The following is a 20,234-nucleotide window of genomic DNA, read 5'->3' on the forward strand; positions in this document are numbered from 1 at the left end:
TTCAAATCCACCCTAGTTTCCAGCGTTTTAGTTCTTTCCCCGGTGAAAGGGGGAGCACTGCAAAGGCCTGTGGCAGTGCTACGCTCTGCAGGTGCTGCGGGACCTCCCTCACCCACTGCCGTTGTTTCCTTTCGCAGCTTTTCGAAGATCATGCACCAAACAGTCAAAGACCTGGCACCCAACTGCGACGTGACCTTCCTGCTGTCGGAGGACGGCAGCGGGAAAGGGGCAGCCCTCATCACAGCGGTGGGATGCAGGCTTCGCGATGCCGAGCAGAACTGAACTCCACAATCCCGGCCCCGATTCTGTCTTGTGAGCACTTTCTCATAAAGCAGCGACTGCATAGTCAGAACTGGTAAAAACCCAGAACTCACTGCTTTATCGGGGAAAAAAAAAAATACAACTAATGACATAAAAATAGGATACAAGATAGAATGTGTGCTGTTAATAATATCTCCTGTTTCTGGACCCCAATCTGCATGTTTCTTATTCACCTTGTTGGTACCTTCCCCATCTGTAGGTCATGGAAAAATCAGTCTATAATTTCTGCAGCTGTCAAAAACCAGTTGTTGTCTGAGACGAAATTGCCCCCAAGTGATGTGCGTTGAGAGCTACCATTGCATCGTACCAAATGTGTTCTATGCAGCATCCCTGTTAAGCGCACCACCAGCACACTGACCACCAGACCTGGGTGTTGATGCTTTTAAGTGAAGGGGAAGCAACAGTTCCCTCCTGCATATCTACCTGCTGTTGTTTCGTATAAAGCGATTGTGAAAACATTATGGTGTGTCAGCACTGTGCACGCACGTAACTCTATAGTGGGACTTGACGATGCGACTTACTTGCTTCCTTGATGCCTGTTTTGTCATGGTAAAAGTAAACGCCCTTGTCCCACAGATCTGGCTCCACTGGTATTTCCCATTGCTTCTGTGAATAGTGTTGTGTTACTGGGCGAAATCTGTCACGTTTCGGCAAGAAATCCCTAAAGAATAAAACAAAACGGTTGGTGATTGGGGTAATCCAAATCTCCAGACCTGGGAAATCGGTAGATTTATGGTCCCTAGGCAGGCTGTGCTGTATTCTTCTGTTTAAGAGTTCTTATTAAAAATATTTTCTGTCTCTTGTTAGTCTATATCAAGGCACTTCAGGTGCCCCTCTACCGAATCTGCAGATAGACAGTGTCACTGGGATGTGTATACTTCTGTCTCTCGCCTTAAATAGGTATTTGCTTCCACACAAAGCTTTAATCTTTAATACTGTTAAGCAGCCACTCAAAACACAAACACTCAGCTAGAGTTAGTGATCAGAAAGGAATATGAGGGTTTGATTTTGATCTTGCCTTTGAGGACCCGGGTGCATAAACTAAACAAATCACAAAGCCAGAATCAGACCCAGCTTATTCCAAGGACTAAAGCAACAACAAAGATCATATACACTTGGTGTATTCTGTCCTCTGTCGAGCCGATGCCATTATTATATTTACATACCAGTTGCATTACTTAAATTGAGAAGCAGTTAGGAAGGCAAATGTTGAACAACATTTGCAAGTCACGCCACTTTCTGCAAGGGAGACCACGCAGTAGTCCTTAATTCCCGCTCTTCTACCAAAAATGAATTTCAGATGTCTGCATGGTTTTTCCCTGCTGCCTTTTCCTGCAGAAAGCAGATGGAAATTCGCAGGCTATTCCTCTTTGTCCTCGTTCCACTCCCCTAAGATTTGGATTGCCCTACCTATTGATAACATTTCAATATGCATTATGGTGCACTGTGAGTGAATGTTGTAAAGTAACACGTGAGTCACAAACAGTCATTGCAGCTTTAAGTGTGTGTCTACCTGAAAAATTGCATGCCTAACTGGTTTTGCAAAGGTAGAGAGTCTTTTTACTTTGCACACTAGTAGCTCCGATACTAGTGTTACGTGATACTTGTGAAAATATTAAACTTTTTTGATGTGCGTTAACTGGTGTTTAGTGGTTCTTTCTGGAAGAGGTGCTGTTGGCTGGTGGCTTAGTGCTTTGGGAAGAGCTATTGTGTAGGGAGAGCTGCAACCTAATCCCAGTGGTGCCTGCGTTTTGTGTGTGTGTTTTTATTCCCGGGCATTCAGGGTCAGATTCAAACAGGGTGGATTTCACCCAGGTCCCCATGCCTCGTGTTTCCTAACGTAGTTCAGCAGAGAGACAGAGCTGACAACGCCCAAATCTTAGGGCGCATGTAGTTTGTCTGGGTGCATCTCATGCAGGGGGATCTGCAGTGCAGGAAAACCTCAGCCCACTGCATCAAAGCTAATGAGATTATATTAGGCTTTGCCAGACACACAGTGATGGATACATTACAGTCGCTGTGTCCCCACAGAAGTCTGATGCACGTCAGAGTCCGTAACCTCCCTGTGTGCGTAGGGTTAACATTTGCAGAATCACAGTGTCAGGTGCTCATACACCGCTGGTTTGCACATCCTGTGTTGGAGTTGTGTATGAAAGCCCCTTTTGCATACACTAAAGTTGTGCTTCTCCAATAACCCATCTTATGTTAGAGCTTGAATAGTCTCTGACACCCTTGATGTGCAGCTATGACCCCAAATAGGAGACAGAAGAAGGTGAGAAAGTTTTTGGGCACAGGGGACACATTGCATTTTAATAGCTTGAAGATTTGCAAATCTTATGCCTGCTGTCGGCAGTGCTGTAGGGGTGGTGTGAGCCGTGCCTGGGGACCTGGGTTTGGAGCGCTTCAGCATCTGAGGGCTAGGCTCAGTGCAGGATAGAGGATGAATGAGAAGTGGAAGTTAAACTTGGTCTCAGGGTGACTGTGAATTTTGGAGATGCTGGCATAGGTCGTTTTGTTTATTGGATCCAGCTAATAACAAATAAGGAGTGAGTTTGTGTTTCTAACAGCGCAACTTTTCCTACTGTGGACCATAGGTGATGTACTCGATAAGACATGGCAGTTCTTTTCCAAAGGGAGACCTGGTGGGATTTCCATTTCCAGACTTACTTCTTACCCCTAGGAAACTGTTCCAAGTGAATCACAAGCTATAACTGTCCGAAGAAATGTCTCCAATGTTATCCAAGCAATGACTGAGATGTCTTACTTAAAGCTTTTAGGCTTGGTGAATAAAATCATAGTCCTCTTAATTGTTAAGCTGTAATTACTGCAATATGAACACAAAAATCTTATATTTCCTGGGGAAAAGACCATTTGCATACCACTGTTGTAATGTCATCCACTCCTTATTCCTCTGGGGTTCTCTCAGAAGCCTTTTGAATGGGTTTTAAAACAAGCAGACTTTGTTTTGTTTTGTTTTCTTAAGAAAATAGCAGAAGGCAAAATAAAGTGTTTCTGAACTTCTGAACCCCGTTCTGTGCTTTTTGTTCGTTCCTTTGCCATAAAAATGAGATTCTTCAGATGTTTTTCTTTACTGACTGCAGGGACTCCATTGCTGCTTAGAGCACGAGTAACTGTGCAGAGGAGGGATTTATTGCTGACCTGGAGGTGTTTTACTGCTGCGTGGTATTTAATCACGTCTATATTTATATGAAGAATTGCGTATATTTACGATGGAGCATTGTGTTCCTGTTACCTCATATATCACAGGAGATAATGTAGTCTGCCTGGGCATGCCTTTTCTTCCAGTATCTAAGGAGGCTCAGTGTCTCTGCTTTCTTAGCTGTTGCTGTTTCTAGCAGAGAAACATCTCAGGATCTGCAGTGTGAGTCCTTCAGGGCACGGGGAGTTTCACTTGCAACCTGAAGAAATCATCCTCTGCTTTCTGCACCCGAACAAGAGAGAGATCCCATGAGATGTCAGAAAATATCGGTGCCTGTCAGGGACTGCACAGGGGAGACAGTGCCAGCACGTGTGTGACACCTGGGCATCTGGAACAGGCTCTGGCTGGCTGTTAAGGTGTGATGGACGATGGAGGGGAAGATGGGATGCTCAAGATAGGCCTGTTTGGTCTAAAAACATCCGCATTAGAAAGCTGCAGGGTTTAAAGGCCTTACAATCACATCGGCTAGGCATGGGAGAGGTACAGCTTATGTATATGAAATAATGAACTCTGTGTGTAGGTGTCCTTCAGTTCCTCAGAGCAAGAGTCTTTGCAACCTCCAGTCTGATCCCAGAGATGGGTGCCTTGCAGACCGTCCCTCCCAAATTGTTTTGAATCCCTTCAGAAGAAAGACTTGGTGGTGGCTGTCTGTAAATGCCTCTTACCGCTCTCCCTCTGCCCTGCACGCACCCCAGTGGTGCAGTCTCAGGAAGAGAAGGCTGGCCGGTTAAGGGGGCTGGACAGATAACATCTAGACTAGAAACTACCTGCTGGAATGATTTAGGATAATGAACTTTTTAAGAAGGGCATACAGCTCTCTGCTCTGTTGTCCCATTAGCGATACAAGTTTGTTGGGCCTCTGTATAACATAATTGCTCCCCACAGCAGCCAGGGAGGTGAATAAGATTAAGTGGAGAAGGAAGATGTGTTTGCTGGTTCCTGTATTGAAATAGACTTGGGAAAATCATATCCCCGAGTACTCTTTCAGTTCAAGCCATGAATCTTTTCTCTGTATTTACTGCAGAAGTCAAGCCTGGCAACACTTTGTAGTTTTGCTTTCACAGAGCAAAGAGGAGTATTTTAAATAACTGGATCTTGTCGACATTGTAGGAGCTTTTGGTATGCTAAGGTATGGCTCTGATATATACAAACCTGTCATGAAAGGTGAAGATATTGTGAGGTGCTACTTATCGCACCAGTATTAAATGCTGTATTACTTTATATATAATTATATTTCAGCTTCTCCTGTTTTGCATGCCTGCACATAATGCCTCAGGCTTTGAAAATGACATATTTCAGCCTTTATTTTCACATCTGGGAAGAGAAGAACAGTGATGATAAAAATGGGGTAAGTCTGGAAAGGGAAGATGAAGGGACTATCTGGGAAAAGATAGCGATGGGTCGGACTGCGGTTAGGACTAAGAGGAGGTAAAGGAGGTGGATTCAGACTGGATCTGTGAGCCCTGACCAAGCCAGGGAGCATCCCACACCTGGCTACTGGCTCTTCAGAGAGCCTTGCTCTCCAAATTAGGCACCACAGTTGACTATGTGAAGTTGGAGGAATCACTTGGGCACAGTTTAATAGGAAAAATGATACTGTATTTTGGTACAAGGTTATACAAATCCATGCAATGACAGCATCTTAAGGAACTGTTTCTCGCTTTTAACTGATGAGAGATGGTGCTGGTGAAATTGCAGGCATGAAAATCCCAGATTTCAGAAAATTTTCAGGGCAGGCTTTTCAGTCTGAATGTGTTAATATTTGCCTTTGTCATAAACAAACTTTGCTCCACAGTCTCGTCTGCCTTGGGGCCGCTGAGCCATGGGACTTAGCTGCTCATGCAGCCCCGAGGGTCCATCCAAACTGGGCCAGATGTGCTCCAGCCTTTCTGTTCCATTATCTCTTTTCCAGAGGTAAGTGTCTTGGTGGAACAGAAAGCAGGAGATCGCTATCTGGAAGAGAATAATTGATATTCTACTGATTGGCGCTGCCTCAGGTCTGCTTCGCTGCTTTTTTGACTTCATGGGCAAAATCCCTCTGTTCTGTATTGTGGTTGTTGGTGTCAGGGAGGGCTGAACTTGCATCCATAGCTGGGTGATATTTGGACCCAAATGGATGTAAGTATTATCAGCAGACTGCTTTCAATGCTGATGGCATCTGAAAAAGTCCCATAGGAAAGGGTTGCTCTAGATAAAAAGGCCTGCTTCAGGCTTCTACAAATTTGCTGCCTTGAAATGGTGTATTAGGATAGAGCCAGAACCGGGAGTAGAAAATCAAAGCGTTAGCTGAGCGAGGGTAAATGATGTCTTCTCTTTCTCATTCAGTTGGGTTTCTGTGTTGAAACTTGTCCTTGACTTCCTGTGGGTCATCTGGTAAAGAGATGGGGACGTAAGCTTAAGTTTGTCTTTCTCAGTTGCTTTTACACACGGACACCACCGGAAGGCTAATTTGAAGCCAGAACGAAACCTGTAAATGTAAGAAAAGAAATTAAATGGTGAAATGATCTTTTTGACTGCACAGAGAAAGAACAAATGCATGACTTAGTTCTACCTCTGAATGACCATGGAAATAAAAAGTTTCTATTGAAATCAAAGGAGCAAGGTGAAGAGCTAAACATATAAAACCATGAAGGGAAGAGCAATAAGAGTTTATGATCAGATTTCCTTATATTTTAAGTAAATATGTAAGATCGGTCAAATGGCAGGATGTTCAACGTGCTCAGTAGATGGTGCTGACCATGCTGATAACAGCATTTGTGAGAAGCAGAGCATCTGAGGAAAATACGTGTTTTTACCCACTGGAAACTTTTTTAAAAACCATGAATAATTAAATGAGGAAGCTGTCTGCTTTCTGAGAGAGGAGGAGGATATGTTTGGGTGTTTTACGTTAAATGCAGATTGTCTGAATGGGCTGCAAAACTGCCTTCTTTTGCGAGCTTGCAGGCAGGATGCTGTTTGACATGCTCTGAAGGAGTGAGCCTCCTAGCATGGCTCTGGAGTTGGGCATTTTGCTGGTGGAGTCCCAGTGAAACTGCACTGGAGGTGCTGGAGGAGGTGTGCCGATAACCATTTCTTACCCTTAAAGCTCACTGCGCGTGCAGCTGGGGTGAAAAGAGATGTGGGTTAGGGAGAGGTCTGGCAGTGGGATGAGCAGGCAGGAATTGGCATGGAGACCCACCCCACAGGGCAGCCAGAGCAGCTCCCCAAGCCCAGCGTCCCGCCGCGCCAGCGTCCCACTGCACCAGCGTCCCGAGAGCAGCCCGTTCTCAGCGCAGAGCAAGAGAGACATCTCTTGGCACGACGAGGTTGTGCTCTCCCAGCTGCTTGCTCATGGCTGTGTGCCCGGACGGCAGTCTTGGCGGGTCGCCCATGGGCTGCTCCTACTCGCCCATGGGCTGCTCCTACTCCCCATGAGCCCTGCGCCTGCATGGGGGGCTCAGGGCTGTGCTGGGGGGTGGTGACACAGGAGGAGCGGGTGGTTAAGCCAGCCTGGCGTTAGGTCAGCAGATGCACTGCAGGGATTACAGAGTCCTCCCTCCTTCCTTGGAAATAAGGTAGTCTGCGTGTGGACACTGATGCAGATGTGGCTGCGCTGATCATGCACCTGCTGCCTGTGCTTTATTCGGAGGCAGAAAATCTTAACGGTTGAGTTAAAAATCTCACTCGCACAGTGTGGCTAATCTCACGTTGTTAGCAGAGTAGAAATTAACTTGTCTACCCAGCCTATGGACTGCAGTTGAAAATCACAGTTGTTCCCACCTCCAGAGATTCATGCTTTTTCAGATTGAGATTTTCATTTTCTCTGCGCACACACGTGCACGCTACTCACCTTTGGTTAAGACAGCAGTATATGATGGGGTTGTACATCGTTGAACTCATGGCAAGGAGAAAGATTGCGAGATAAACCTGCTGAATGTACTTCTGCTGGTAGATGTCTTCCTTGAAGCTCCCCAGGATGAAGTACATGTGATAGGGCAGCCAGCAGACAGCAAAAATGATCACAACTACCACCATGGTCTTCACAAACTAGAAAAACAAAACCAGTGGGTTATTCCTGGGCCTGGTTTATCCTGCGATGTGCAGATTCACTGGACACTGGGCTGTACTCTCTAAGGACTGCTGGGAACTGGCCCACTGCCTACCAACGTGAGCCTTTCCTCCTTGGAGGCTGGCTGGTGCATGGAGGTCACCATTATTTTCATACTTGCTGGGTGATGTCCTTTACCCCCGGCCCAAAATATTTTGTCAACGTTTCATGCCCAGTCCCACTAGATTTTGTATCAAATGCAAGCTCCATTTTGGAATTGGAGCCAGCAGGGCTGGTGTGCTGAGGGTAATTATTTTTAAGTTTCACTTCTGACCTTTTTTTTGGCATTAACTTGGTGTTCGTAGCAGACTCTGTTAAGGTGGTTGCCTGGAACCGCACTGCTCCACAGAGTAATTCCTATAATGCTGTATGCAACAAACATGACCATTAAAGGCAGTAAATAAATCAACACGATCACTGCAATGTGGTACCTGAAAAAGAAGAACAAGCACATTTTCATAGTCAGTATGTCTCTTGAGGGGCTTTTTCAGAAATTGTCTTTTGAACATGTATGACTGGCTCCCATTAACTTCAACCCCAAAGCATAAAGAAGCAGAAATTTTGCCTACAAACATCATTACAGGGACTTGTATAAATAGCAAAAGTTCGTCTCTCTTGTGTTGTGATGATTAGTCCGTGGACTGGATTCACTGCTCTTTCAAGACGGAGTAATATCATTTATCTTTTATCGGAGGGTTACAGTCCATGGGCACCTGCCCTGAACTTTGCTATCCCACTGCAGTCAGGAAAGACAGACGTCTAAGACTTGTGGCTGTAAAAATACGAACCTTTAAATCGCAGATACGGAAAAGGAATACGTCAAAAACTGCAGAGTAACTTGATGAATGCAATAGTGTCAACAGCTTAGTTCAGCAACAACGAAAAAACCTGGATCAGGGACTTCAAAATGTAGCTGGCTGCTAACAGGGTGCACAAACTTGGCAGGGAAGATGCTGCAAATAGCAAGGAAGGAATATTGCCTGCTTATAGCATGCGGAAAGTGAGTGGCAGTCGTTGCTGTATTTGTGTCGCTGGCTGTTTTTATTTGTGAGTGCACGCACAATTATATATCACCACCAGGCTACTCGGTTACTGCTCTAGCTGAAAGTGCTGGCATCTCCTTTGGCTGTATTTTAGCTCGGCCCTTCCTAGCTTTCTGTGTTACCCCACAAGCTTCTGCTGGTCCCCTCATGCTGGGGTTTGATTATTTTAAGCAACCACTATTTATGGGGAGGGAACAACCTGCTCACTCGGTTAGAGCAGCTGTCAAATTAACATAAACAGTGTAAAAACTAGGATTAGGCAGGAGGGCTCTGGCACATGCTGCTGGCAATGACCGCAAAAGGCTGGGTGCAAATGGTCTTTCTCAGTATGACAACGCTCTGGAGTTACTCGCCACATTAGCAAGCGGGGTCAACTGCTTTGCAGAGCGCTGCTGAAATTGGTGTTGGGGTGCTCGGTGGTGTTTGCTCCTTGGGGCGGTGGCAAATACCAGAACGGCGGCTGCGTATAGAAAAACGTTGCATTTGCGGAGTGTGGCAAGTTTATCGCTGCCTGTTTTCCACCCTTCCCAAGTCTCCTCAGAGTGGTACTTCTTTTGAAGGTCTAATACTGTGTGTGGAGCGCAGCGGAAATGCAAAGCCCTATTAGAGTTCCTATTCTAGGAGGAGGAGGAGGAGGAGAGGATGGGAGCCCAAGCTTCAGCGTGTGGCAAAAAGAAACTTTTTAGTCTTTTAGATTTGCTACTTTGATGCAAAATTAACCTGTCACCAGAAAAAGATCGTCTGTGGTTAAGGTTCTTTATTTTGGTTAAACTTCTACAAATTTAGTTCCTTCATATCCAAGATTTCTGAGGCACTGGCAGTCACAGTAGGGCATTGTTTGGGGTTTTTTTGAACTTGTTTCTGTCATAATTATAAAAATGTTTCCTGCAGAAAAGGATTTTCCTTTGTTCTGAAGTCTAGGAATCTTGAAAGCTGGTTTTAATCGACTAAGAAGGGTCAAGAGAAGAACCTGTTTCTCAATTTCTTTGGTTTTTTTTCTTTGGGTTTCTTAGTATTTCTTTTTCTCAGTATTTGGACTAGCACATGAATGGCTGCACGTGGCTTTTTCTCCCTGGTCTGTATTGTAGGAGTTTGTCCTGACAGATCCATCACTCAAGATGATTCCTGGGGAGCGCCGCTTCCGACTTCCTTTCTAGGAGAGCTACTGAAACCTGCAAATCTTAGGCTGTTCAGGCAGAGCGAGGTAGTGAATGACGTGATTTATTGTGTTCGGGAGCTGCTGCTCTTCAGCTGGGGATCCCAGAAGGAACCTGCCCTGTTATTTGCTGCATTCAGGACCAACCTTTCCAGCCCGCAGAGATTTCATTGGCATGCTGGGAAACACTTGTTTCAATTCTTCCCGAACAGTAGATGCGGGAGAAATAAACCTCACGCTTTTCATCCGAACGAAATAGTCATCAGTGACTTATATATAAGTGATTATCTACTATCCTTCCTTCTCAATCGACAGGAGGCTGGCATACTGTGTTCCCCAGCATGTGCCAAGGGCTACCAGCCAAGGAGCCCCGGGAGGAACATCACCCAGCACGATCTGAGCCTGATTTTACTCTTGCTCTTCTGTGACTCTGGAGACTGGGGACAACTGACCGCCAGTGGCTGAATATGCTGCAGCTCAGCCAAACTTACATGAAGCTCCTGGAACTTGGCACATATTTAGTGTGGAAACCAGTTAGTTTGGTAATAACTAACCACAGGAGGCATCCAGCTGTCTGGCAGAGATGAAGACCGAGAAGGGAAAAATGTCCCTGGTGCACGTAGCTGGGCAAAAGCGTTCACAGCGAAGAATGGACGTGGGGAGTTTAGCACTTGGTTTTGGTTTGAAAAATTGTTTCCATTTTGTTAATCAATTTGTTCCTTTTCAGCAGTTCTTCCATTACGACTTCATATAAATATGTTTTGTTTGATAAATTTCTCAAACTGCTCTGTGTGTCACGTGCTTTGAATAATGATTAATCACAGCAGATCCCCTAAACGTGGGGTATGGCTTGTTTCATCTGTCTGAACAATCTTGCTTTAAAGCAGGAGGAAATTGCTGTGAGAGTTAGGAGCTTTTGGGAGTGCAGATGTGTGCCCAGATAAGTCAGTCTATAAAACCTTAGAATGCTTGAAACATGCTCCTCTTTTTCCTCCCCCTACCCACAAAGAGCAGCATAATTTTTGGCTAATTATGTGGCTTCTCAGCATTAAAGATACCTGGTTTCTTCCTGCCTGATGGAGAGAGAAAATCCAAAATCTTGAAACCAGTATTTATTGCTTGTTTAGAGACTTTTCGTGCTGGTTTCTCTTAAATCCACCGAGCCCTGTATCTAGGGTTTCTAGATCTTATAACCACTTTTCAGAGCAGGGGAGGATGGCGCACCTCACTCTTCTTTACCCTGAGCCATGATCACCTGGCAGCTTTTTCCACAGCTGGCTTAAACTGAGCTTAGATGGGCTGCCCCAGACTATTCCCCTGCTGCGTGGTTCCCCCCACCCTCTCTCCCAGTACTGCCTCTGTAGCCAACAGTTTGGAGGTGAAATGGATTTCCTAGTGAACTTTTGCACGAATTGGGAGTTTTCTCGTTTCTCTTACGTGAGCTGGTGCTTGGATCCGACATCATCGGGCCACACGACGATGCATTTCGTCGTTCCGTTGTCCATCATGATCTCGGCGTAGAAGCACTGCGGGAAGGCGAGCCCAAATGCCACCAGCCAGATTATCCCTATGATGACTCTGGTGCTTCCAGCAGAGAGCCTGGGCTTGAAGGGATGAATTATTGCCATGTACCTGCAAGAAAAATAGGTAATGCTTTTACAATTGCGTTGGTAAACTATACAACAAATATAGCAAGTGTAAAAACTCACCAGGGTGGTATAGTGGGCTTTATTTATAGAGACATTTTGATAGGTTCTAGGCTATAAATAATTACAAAGAGCTAAATCCTTTCTGAAGAGAATGATTGCAAGTCTTAGGGCAGAATATATTAAACCCACGTGGATGGATGCTTCTGGTGTGAGGAGGAAGCAGTCATCTATGCCTTCTGTATACGGTCTTCGCAAGTATTCCCCTTACTTTGAATTTTGCTTTTTTTTCTCTTTTTATTTTTTTAAATTCATTTTTCAAATGCTTTATGTGTTTGGTCTGAAATTTTGTGCTGTGAACTGTTCGTGTTAGTTTGGAGTTACGCACTGTTCAATACCATGCCCTTTTCTCCTTCCTCTACCAAAAAAACCCCCAAACACTCTGTTTCCCCCTAATTATGTTGATCTCCTCTGACGCTCTGTATTATCACAGCAGCTGACTGGGGTCTCGAGTATCCTTTACCCCCTGAGTTTTTCCCCACTGATTTTTAGCCGTGGAAAACTCCCATGTGCCATCCACCTCTGCCTGTAAATGCTCGAGCACTTGTGCTTGTGGTGGAAGGGGCAGGCTGACCCTTTCATCCCACACCTGCTCAGAGCCCTCATGGCACATTTGAATATTAGATTACTTGCAAGCCCGGAGTGCTCTCTGGTTTTAAGTTCCCTGTGTAGAAACGCATGGCATCATAATGAGTACATAATCAATTATGCATTTCTTGTCATGCTTTCTCTACTCTTTGTCACGGTTGTTACAAAGGCAAAATAGAGTGGAAAATGCCAATTGCCTCCTGGTTTTCATAGCTAAAATCTGACAAACTCTGTGCTGTCTCTTGGCCAGGCTGTTGGGAGGGAGCTCTGCCCGGCTGCTGCTGCAGGACAGAGGGCGGCTGCACGGACAGACGGCACAGGGAGTAAGCCAGAGCTGCACGGCAGCAGAGCCTTATTTAGCTATAAAATTTTCATGTCACCTTGCTTTTCTTTAGCTTGTTATAGGCAGTATTATACAATGCTGGAATCTGCTCAGGGAGGAATCAAGTGGCAAATATTCTCCAGAATATTTGCACACAAAAGTGCCCAAATCCACGCTCTGTGGCTCTCGGTGAATGTCCTGGGGTATAAACGATGCCACCCGCTGTGCTGCCGAAGCAGCCTGACGCAGCAGCCCGTGTTGCAGATACCGAAGGTGTACAGGGCTGCTGGGTGGAGGCTTTCCCACTCAGCCAGGGGTGCACCCTCGAGGTGAGCTGCGCTTTTAAGCAAGCTCCTGCAAGTTGGGAGATTTACCAAATCTGCCGAGATCTCCTGGCTGCTTTTGCTGTGTGGCAGGGCTGCCTTTGCCCCCTGCTGCTTGTGCTCCCTGTGCCCTCTCTCCGTGCCCTGCTCCCTGAGGTGTCCCAGGATGCTGGGATCACGCTCCCGGCACCCTTCCTCCGGTCCTTGTCCGGCACAGACAAAACAAGCTGAATTTTGGACACTCTTGCACACTTTCCAAAGAGGGCCTAGGAGGCTTTGCTAACTGGAGTGTGAAACTTGATCTGATATATTACATTTCTGCCTGGAGCGCTGTGGGAAGTGTGCAGTGGAAACAGCTGCTCCGGTACACAGAGCAGCTTGAAACGGGGAAACCGAGTGGTCCTAAACCCAATGGTGAGCAATACCAGCAGGGCCTTTTCCACGGGAGACAAAGATGACTTATAGAGCTGGCAATTCTTAGCCTCCTTCCTTACAATAAACCACTTCAAAAGACATTGTTTTATCGAAGTTAAACAACAGAGCCCAAGTGGACACAAGTTCTCATAACAATAAATGGAAGCTGCGAGTTTCCAGGAGACAGTGTCAGGATCTATTTTAAGGCCGCTTAGCCTTAAAGAATAGCTAAATATGGTTTGCAGTGAGATGCCAAGTTTTCTTTCTGACCCGTGCCATGTGACTAAAGAGATTTTGGCTGTATAGGTGCTTTCACCAAAAGTCCCGAAGGAACGAGAGTAGGGAGACATGGGGACAGGCTGAAATGGATTTTTTTTTTTTTTTTTTAATAATATTCTTTGGCAGACCACACGTATAAAATAGCAGTTACCAACAACCCTTGATTTAAAGCCAGTAACAGCAAAAGAGTATTTGAGTCTAAAACTGAGCTGCCATTGCTTCTAAATAGGGAGATGCTTTCATCTGGACAACTGCAGGCTGATAAACACATCACTCATCCCTGTGCTTGTTAGCGATCCTTCCAGCGACCGCAGGGGCCACTGCCCTGTACTGTGCCAGTTGCACGTCAAGCCGGGCCATATCCCCAGCTCCGGTGTGGGTTTCAGTGGGCGTTACGTGCACACGGGGCAAAGCCTTCTTTCTCCTGCTAGTTTGTTTATCTGGTTTGATTTGTCTGTTGATTGCTTCCTGAGGCTGGGTGTGCCGGGGTGAACTGAGCTGCGAGCAGGGGCGGGAGTTACGAAAGCGACCCCAATGACTCACGGAGCAATGCTTTTCGGGTGGCTCCAGAGGGACGCTGGCTCCGCTCCCAAGGGAGCTGGAAGGGCCCTTCCTGGATACACGCACTTGGTAAGGAATGGAGGAAACCTGAAGGAAACTGCAAAGTCAACAGGAGGGCTCGATAAAGGGCCGCCAGGTATTTCTGGATGCCGGGTCCAGCTGCCCGGGAGAAGACCTTCGCCATGGGGTTGCGGCAGGGACGTAGGATGGAAAAGATAGAGATGTTCCCAGCACCAGGCAGAGAGTAGAAGAAACAGAGGGAAGACAGGAAGGATGGAGGGAAGGAGGGCAGAAAGCCAAGAAAAGGGAGCTTAACCTCCTCTACTTCTTTTACATGCCATTGCCATTAAGAGAGAAAATTCCCATGGACTTTTGGCCGCTTTCTAGTAAAAAGAAAAACAGCGTCACGCTACTTAACAATGAGCTGTAAACACATTCAGAATCCACAAATTTAAGCTCAAGTAAAAGAAACTTGGCAGATGTAAGAGAGTACTATGAAAATACCAAATTACCTCAGAAGTCAAACAAAATCACTGTAATTACTTTCCTCCCGCTTGGAATAAGTAATTCTTGTGAACTATTGGAGCAGACTGCCATTTCTGATCCAATTCCCATTATTTCTGGTGGTTTGCTGGACTCACGAGTGGGATTGTGGATGCTGGTACTTTTAGCATCCTGCAGCATATTCGTATTGCTCCAGCTCTCTCCAAATGAGAGGTCCTTCTCGTGGTTTAAAAAAAAGAAGTTTGCAGGAGGACTGGGAAACAATTTATGATCAGTAACATGGGAACAATAAAATACCAGCCACTTCCACTCGCTACACATTCAGGTGTGATTCAGACCAGGGATAAGATAGAAGAGCCTTCCTTTCATGGCATAACTAGCATCTAACCCCATAGTTTATTTGCCTGGCACTCCTCCCACTTTGCTGATAAGGCACCTGACACGGTGTGTGTGGGGGGCAATTGCACAAAGTATTGCAATAATTTTTTATAACTTACAGTTATTTTTTCGGACCTTATCTTCTCCATTCGCCTCTTACCTCTCTGCAGCCACGGCTGTCATGGAGTAAATGCTCACAAACATTGCGGTGATGGGGAACCAGTTCTGAAACCTGCAGAATTCCTCGCCAAAATACCAGACGTTGTGACTGGCATAAATAAAATTGAAGATGGTATTGAAAGTAGACATCAGCAAATCCGAAAGAGCCAAATTAACAATAAAGTAATTGGTAGCAGTCCTCATTCTCCTGTGCGCAAGAATAATCCAGATGATGGTGACGTTGCCAACGATGGATGTGATAACGATGAAGGAATAGGTGATAGCCCACAAAGCGATTTGCCATCCTGGCTGGGTAAACTGGGTTACCGCCGTCCAATTACTGCTGTCCTCGAGGGAGTCAGCCTGCGAAATGTTGCTAGCATTTAAAATGGAAAATGTGCTCATGTTTTTTTCTTCGGCTAAATGTAAAATAAAATCTTCTGGCATCTGCTCACTTTCTTGCAGTAGATGCTGGTGTTACGAATCTCCATGCATATGACTAAGTGCCGTTAAAAAGACATCGGGATGAGATGTCTCGTGTCCTCTTGTCCTGTTTTCCAAGTGATGCAATGCAGTTCCAGGAGGAGATGAGCGATACCGAGGGCCTCCTCCTTGCCTGGCATTTTAACCTATGCTTGAAGAGCAAAAACTGAAGAACAACTCTCCCCCTTGAGTTTCTTTTTCCTCTAAAAAAGAAAGAAAAAAGGGAGGAAAAAAAAAAGGGGGGGGGAAGGTGTTTTCCAGGTCGGTGACAGGCGATGTCTTCCTTTAGATTATTTTTAGGGCCAAGAAAATATAAATGGAAGTATCAAGCCAGAAAACACTTCAAGTGGAAATCCTTCTTTTTCAGGGCAGCAGTTTTTCAAGGCACCAGGTATCTGAATGCTCTGCAGTGGGACTGAGGACATTTGGTTTTCTTTGCCTGTGTAACTGTTAAGTGCGAGGCAGGAGCTGTACTGAGATAAATTCTCTACAGGGTTTAAGGGGACTTTGAAAGGAGGTGGAGTCTCTTGCAGACAAAAACTAAACAACCAATTCGACATAAAATGGAATGCGGCAAAGTGGTACTTGTAACTTTTTTTCCCCCCTCTCCATTTGTTTTGAAATAATCTCTGAAATGGACATGCTGCTATAGCAGGGTTTACAGGCTTGAATGCAAGGGTAGCTACTTTGCCAGGTTTACCAGTCCTGCAATCCTTGTGTTTCCAGGACCCTCCCTGGCTTCATGCGAGCTCTCATAGTAAGAAAGAAACAAAATACACTCAACGCAATTTTAGCAAGGTGGTCTTGCTCTCTGCAGCTATTTGGAGGCTTATCTGCGTTTTTAATACATTTTACTTAATGGTGATTGCCCTATATAATATGACTCGACCAGCCATATTTAGTAGATTTGGTATGATTTAATTTATTTAAATTACAGCAACACGTTCTGTTGGCGCTTGAAGGGTCGCCGGCGAATAATGCCAGGAGAGAGGCATTTGTGAAGGCCAGACCTGAACTGGGACTTCTGATAAGGCTTCAGTGGGAAGCTGGCACCCAGGGTCTCATCCAGGGCTCCAGAAATCCTTCTCCTGCTGCTCTCTAGCATAGAAACAACCAGAGGAGCCTCAGTTCCCAGCCTCCATGCTCCACGATGCTGAGGGGCTGAATGAGGGGCATTCCCCCTTTGGACCGCTGCATCCCCTTTCCCAGTGTGTGCTGCAGAAAACTATTGGCCTCACGCGTGCAAGAAGGAGTATCTGGTCCTCATAGGAAAGGGGAACCCCTGACTCTGCTCAGAGCACAGTGCTCTTGCTTTCTCTCAGCTTTGCAGTAAGTGACATAAATATAAGCAACACGTTGAGGCTGAGATTTCAAAGAGTACTTGGCACCAGCTTGTGCCTATTCCACTGGAAGCTAAACATGTTTCAGGTATTAAAACCTGTTTTCAGATATTAAAAGCTATTTTCAGATATTAAAACCTGTTTTCAGGATTCAGAAAGCTCCTGACGAGTAACATAAAGGAAAAACTCTCCCTGTGTGTGTGGTACTGGGATGGCAGTGGTTTTCCAGCTCCCGTAGTTGCTGGAGCTGCCAGGCTTCCCTGTAACAGGGCAGTATTTACTGGTTCAGGATCCTTTCCACCAGCTCAGCCTGGACACTTTCCTTGCTTCATTAATTTCTGCAGGCAGCCTTCAGTTAACCCACCACCTAACCACCGCAAGTCTTTAAAGCAGGTCTTCTCTGAGATGGTATTACCCAAGTATTGTTTTTTAGAAATTAATACTTGCAGTACTACATGTAGTATCTCCTTCTCTTCACGATGGACTTACCTGCAGGTAATCCCACTCCCTGCCTTACCCAGAAACTACAAAAACACACTTGTATGTATCTTCTCATGTGCATTGCAAAGCTGTTCCAGGCTCTTCTTGAAAGTCTTCCACTGACACCTCATTAAGCAGCTTATGAACCTTCCACTTTCTGTATGCCATCCAGGAGGGCTTTTCATGATTTGCAATATGAATTCAACAGCTAATAGCGTTCTTCAGATTTTTTTCCTTTGGCTTGCTCAAATCTCTTCAAATTCAAAGGAGAATATGAGCAAAAACCTCCATATGTTTAGCTGAGAGTGGAGCTAAAGTGCTTTATTAGTCTTTGTTACAGAAAGCAGAGCATAAGCAAACACTTAGAGAAAAGGACTGTACTTTTTGATTTTTCAATGGTGAACCCAAAACCTCTCTCGGCTGACTTCGAAGACGGTCAGGGTGCCCATGTTTCCTAGGAAGCACCATCGCCGCCTTCTGAACCATCTGCCCCGGTCCCTGATCTGTAACTCAGGTGATAATCGGAGAGCAGCCACCCTTTGGTCAACATTTCATCATACAAGTCAGCAGGGACTTGCTTTCGTTTATACACACCCACCCCTTTTATTCATTTGCTGGTTTTGCATTGACAAGGTTAACGTCCTGGAGCCCAGCCAGCGATGCAGCATGTGCTATCGGCCTTTTGACTTACCAACTGGAGTGATTTTTTACAAAGGCAGGCTCCAAATTCCTCAGGAAAGTTGCCCTTGCCTGGCACTACAGACAAAACCCGCCTCTCCAATGATTTTGGAGTTATACCAGGGAAAGGGACTATCTGAGAGCAGGGTTTTGGGTTTGGCTGTTTTCACTGTTGTTTTTATTACGGGCAGGATTGTTCGGGGCCAAACATTGCCATGCTGAGTCACTGATCCCAGGCCTGAGCAAAGGGTGAGAGATGCAAACAAAAGATGAGGGTCTGGAAGGGTGAATAAGGTGCATTTTGTCTTTTGGAAAAATAATACAAGGTAATATGGGCAGTAGAGGCTTTAATTGTATCGCACGTTGGACTCAGCTCTGGGAGGAAGGACCTTTGTCCAGGGAACAGTGCTGAGAGCAGGACGTGAGGACCGTGAGCATCCACCTTGGGTGGGGAAACGTGCAGCTGGACTGCAGCTTCATCAGCCAGGCTTGGGCTAGAAAAAAGCAGCAGAAATGCTGCTGGTAGCTCTGAAAAGCTTAGGGTCTTCCTGACACTCCCCGGTGCAGGGCTAGCTGCGGGTTTACTTCCCTTTTCTGCAGATCTCCTAAAGCCCTGGGTCAAACACTCTGCAGATCATGGCTTTTGAAGACCGTTCATGGGATCCACCATGCCCTGTACACACTTGCAACAATGCCAGTAGCCCTGAAGGTGAGGGAGGAAATGTGGAAGTTACTGATCCTTAACGTGAACAAAACCACCACTACCTGAGCCATCGGATGGTCTTGGGAGCAGATGCTGTAATGCACAATCTGCCTCGATGCTGGCAGAGGTGCCAAGCTCTCGCTTGGAAAACTACAGCTCTGTGCTGCATTGGGGTGAGGTGGAGAGAACACAACCCAGAAGGACCGTCAGCACCACGGGCAATTCATAACCTCTTACTTTAAACCACCATTTGCTGCTAAACTATACTAATTGGGTCCAGAAATCTTGCCATTTCCTTGTCTAGACAAAGGCTGGGATTCAGACAAAGAAAAGCATGATTCAATTATTTTCATATGGTTTTGTAACAGAAACCTGTTTTGACGTAATGGCTCAGTTCAGAGTGAAAGCAACAGGGAAATGGACGCTCCTTTTAATCAGCTTCCTCATCTAGCCAGTTATGCCCTGAAATTTTATTTGCAGAAATCAGAGCACAAACAACAAGGTAAGGCATTAGGAAAGTCAAACCAAAACTACTAATTTAGTTAAATACACAAACAAGGAAAATGCGTAAGTGACAGGAACATGTTTGGATGTGAACGATGCCCGTGAGACATGAAGAACATGCGGTAGACTTAATTTCCAGTGCTTACATGATATGTGATGCGATTTCCAGCCTGCACACCATTGGTAAGTGTCACGGATATTTGCAAATTTGCCTGAAAACTGAAGTTGTTGATATTTTAGAAGACGAATGCTCTAGGATGTTGTATTATGTGTTATTGTCAGAAATGTAAGAGGTGATGAGCTGATCTGTCGCTGGCAGGGACCCAGGCTGGATTATTTGTTTCCCAGAAGCAGAGTTTAGCACTGCATGCAAAAGCAATGGCACGTTTTATAACAGAATTATCCAGGAATATTTTTTAGGCTTTGTAAAAGAGGTTTTGGTAGCAACTACTGGCTCATTGTATATACCTAACAAAATGATGTGCGACTGACCACTTACACAGGTTCACATACACAGCTCGGAGGTTTTCCACAGTCTCTTTCCTGGATAACTTAAGAATAAATGCTGCCGCACTTCATCTTCTCTGATACCAGAGGCTGATTTTCAATGCGGTCTGTCTCTGCTCTGGGCCAGAATGCAACAACCAACTCTGTGACAGTTGTCTGCCACTTTGAATGAGACTTTTTTTCCCCGGAGGAAAATAGTCCTTTGTGGGACAGGAGTGCAGCACTGCGAGCTTGAAAGGGCTTATTTCATCTCGTAGGCATTAATGGTGTTTGCAGTTCATGATGGCTGTGTAAGACCCAACACTGACCCACTGTCACAGCAGCAGGACGTGGATAAATGTCGGCGTAGGCAGAAAACGAGGCCAGCGCAATACACCCGTTCACTGTTGCGCGTGTGCCGCGTTATTTGCAGGACGGGACCCTCTTTGCATGTGCAATTGCCTGGGCGCTATAATGAAAGGTAAACGCTCTGGTATGG

At 45.6% G+C, this 20,234-nt stretch overlaps 2 protein-coding genes across 2 annotated transcripts in view; one reads left to right on the forward strand and one right to left on the reverse strand.

Moving 5' to 3' along the window:
* The window catches only part of HK1 (hexokinase 1), a 38,392-nt gene extending 36,432 nt beyond the window's left edge, over nucleotides 1-1,960 (forward strand). The window contains exon 18 of the mRNA XM_075505363.1: nucleotides 138-1,960. Coding sequence (XP_075361478.1) covers nucleotides 138-282 — 145 coding nt within the window. The 3' untranslated portion in view covers nucleotides 283-1,960. The remainder of the gene's footprint in view (nucleotides 1-137) is intronic.
* Nucleotides 1,961-5,720: 3,760 nt separating this feature from the next.
* TACR2 (tachykinin receptor 2) lies at nucleotides 5,721-15,523 on the reverse strand. Its single transcript, XM_075504138.1, has 5 exons — nucleotides 15,063-15,523; nucleotides 11,265-11,459; nucleotides 7,903-8,059; nucleotides 7,371-7,567; nucleotides 5,721-6,008 (listed from the first exon to the last, which is right to left on the reverse strand). The coding sequence occupies exons 1-5, from the start codon at nucleotides 15,506-15,508 to the stop codon at nucleotides 5,816-5,818; spliced, it is 1,188 nt and encodes a 395-aa protein (XP_075360253.1). The 5' UTR covers nucleotides 15,509-15,523; the 3' UTR covers nucleotides 5,721-5,815.
* Nucleotides 15,524-20,234: the final 4,711 nt, after the last annotated feature.

Source organism: Mycteria americana, chromosome 6 (genome assembly GCF_035582795.1).
Source record: "Mycteria americana isolate JAX WOST 10 ecotype Jacksonville Zoo and Gardens chromosome 6, USCA_MyAme_1.0, whole genome shotgun sequence".
Lineage (NCBI taxonomy): Eukaryota > Metazoa > Chordata > Aves > Ciconiiformes > Ciconiidae > Mycteria > Mycteria americana.

What these genes read in the sequence shown, in the direction of transcription:
- TACR2 (XM_075504138.1), bottom strand. Translation starts at nt 15,508, where the DNA reads ATGCCAGAAGATTTTATTTTACATTTAGCCGAAGAAAAAAACATGAGC. An exon ending in ACAGCCGTGGCTGCAGAGAG is followed by an intron (nt 11,460 to 15,062) that starts GTAAGAGGCGAA and finishes TTTTTCTTGCAG; the next exon opens with GTACATGGCAATAATTCATC. An exon ending in GGATCCAAGCACCAGCTCAC is followed by an intron (nt 8,060 to 11,264) that starts GTAAGAGAAACG and finishes CTTCTTTTTCAG; the next exon opens with GTACCACATTGCAGTGATCG.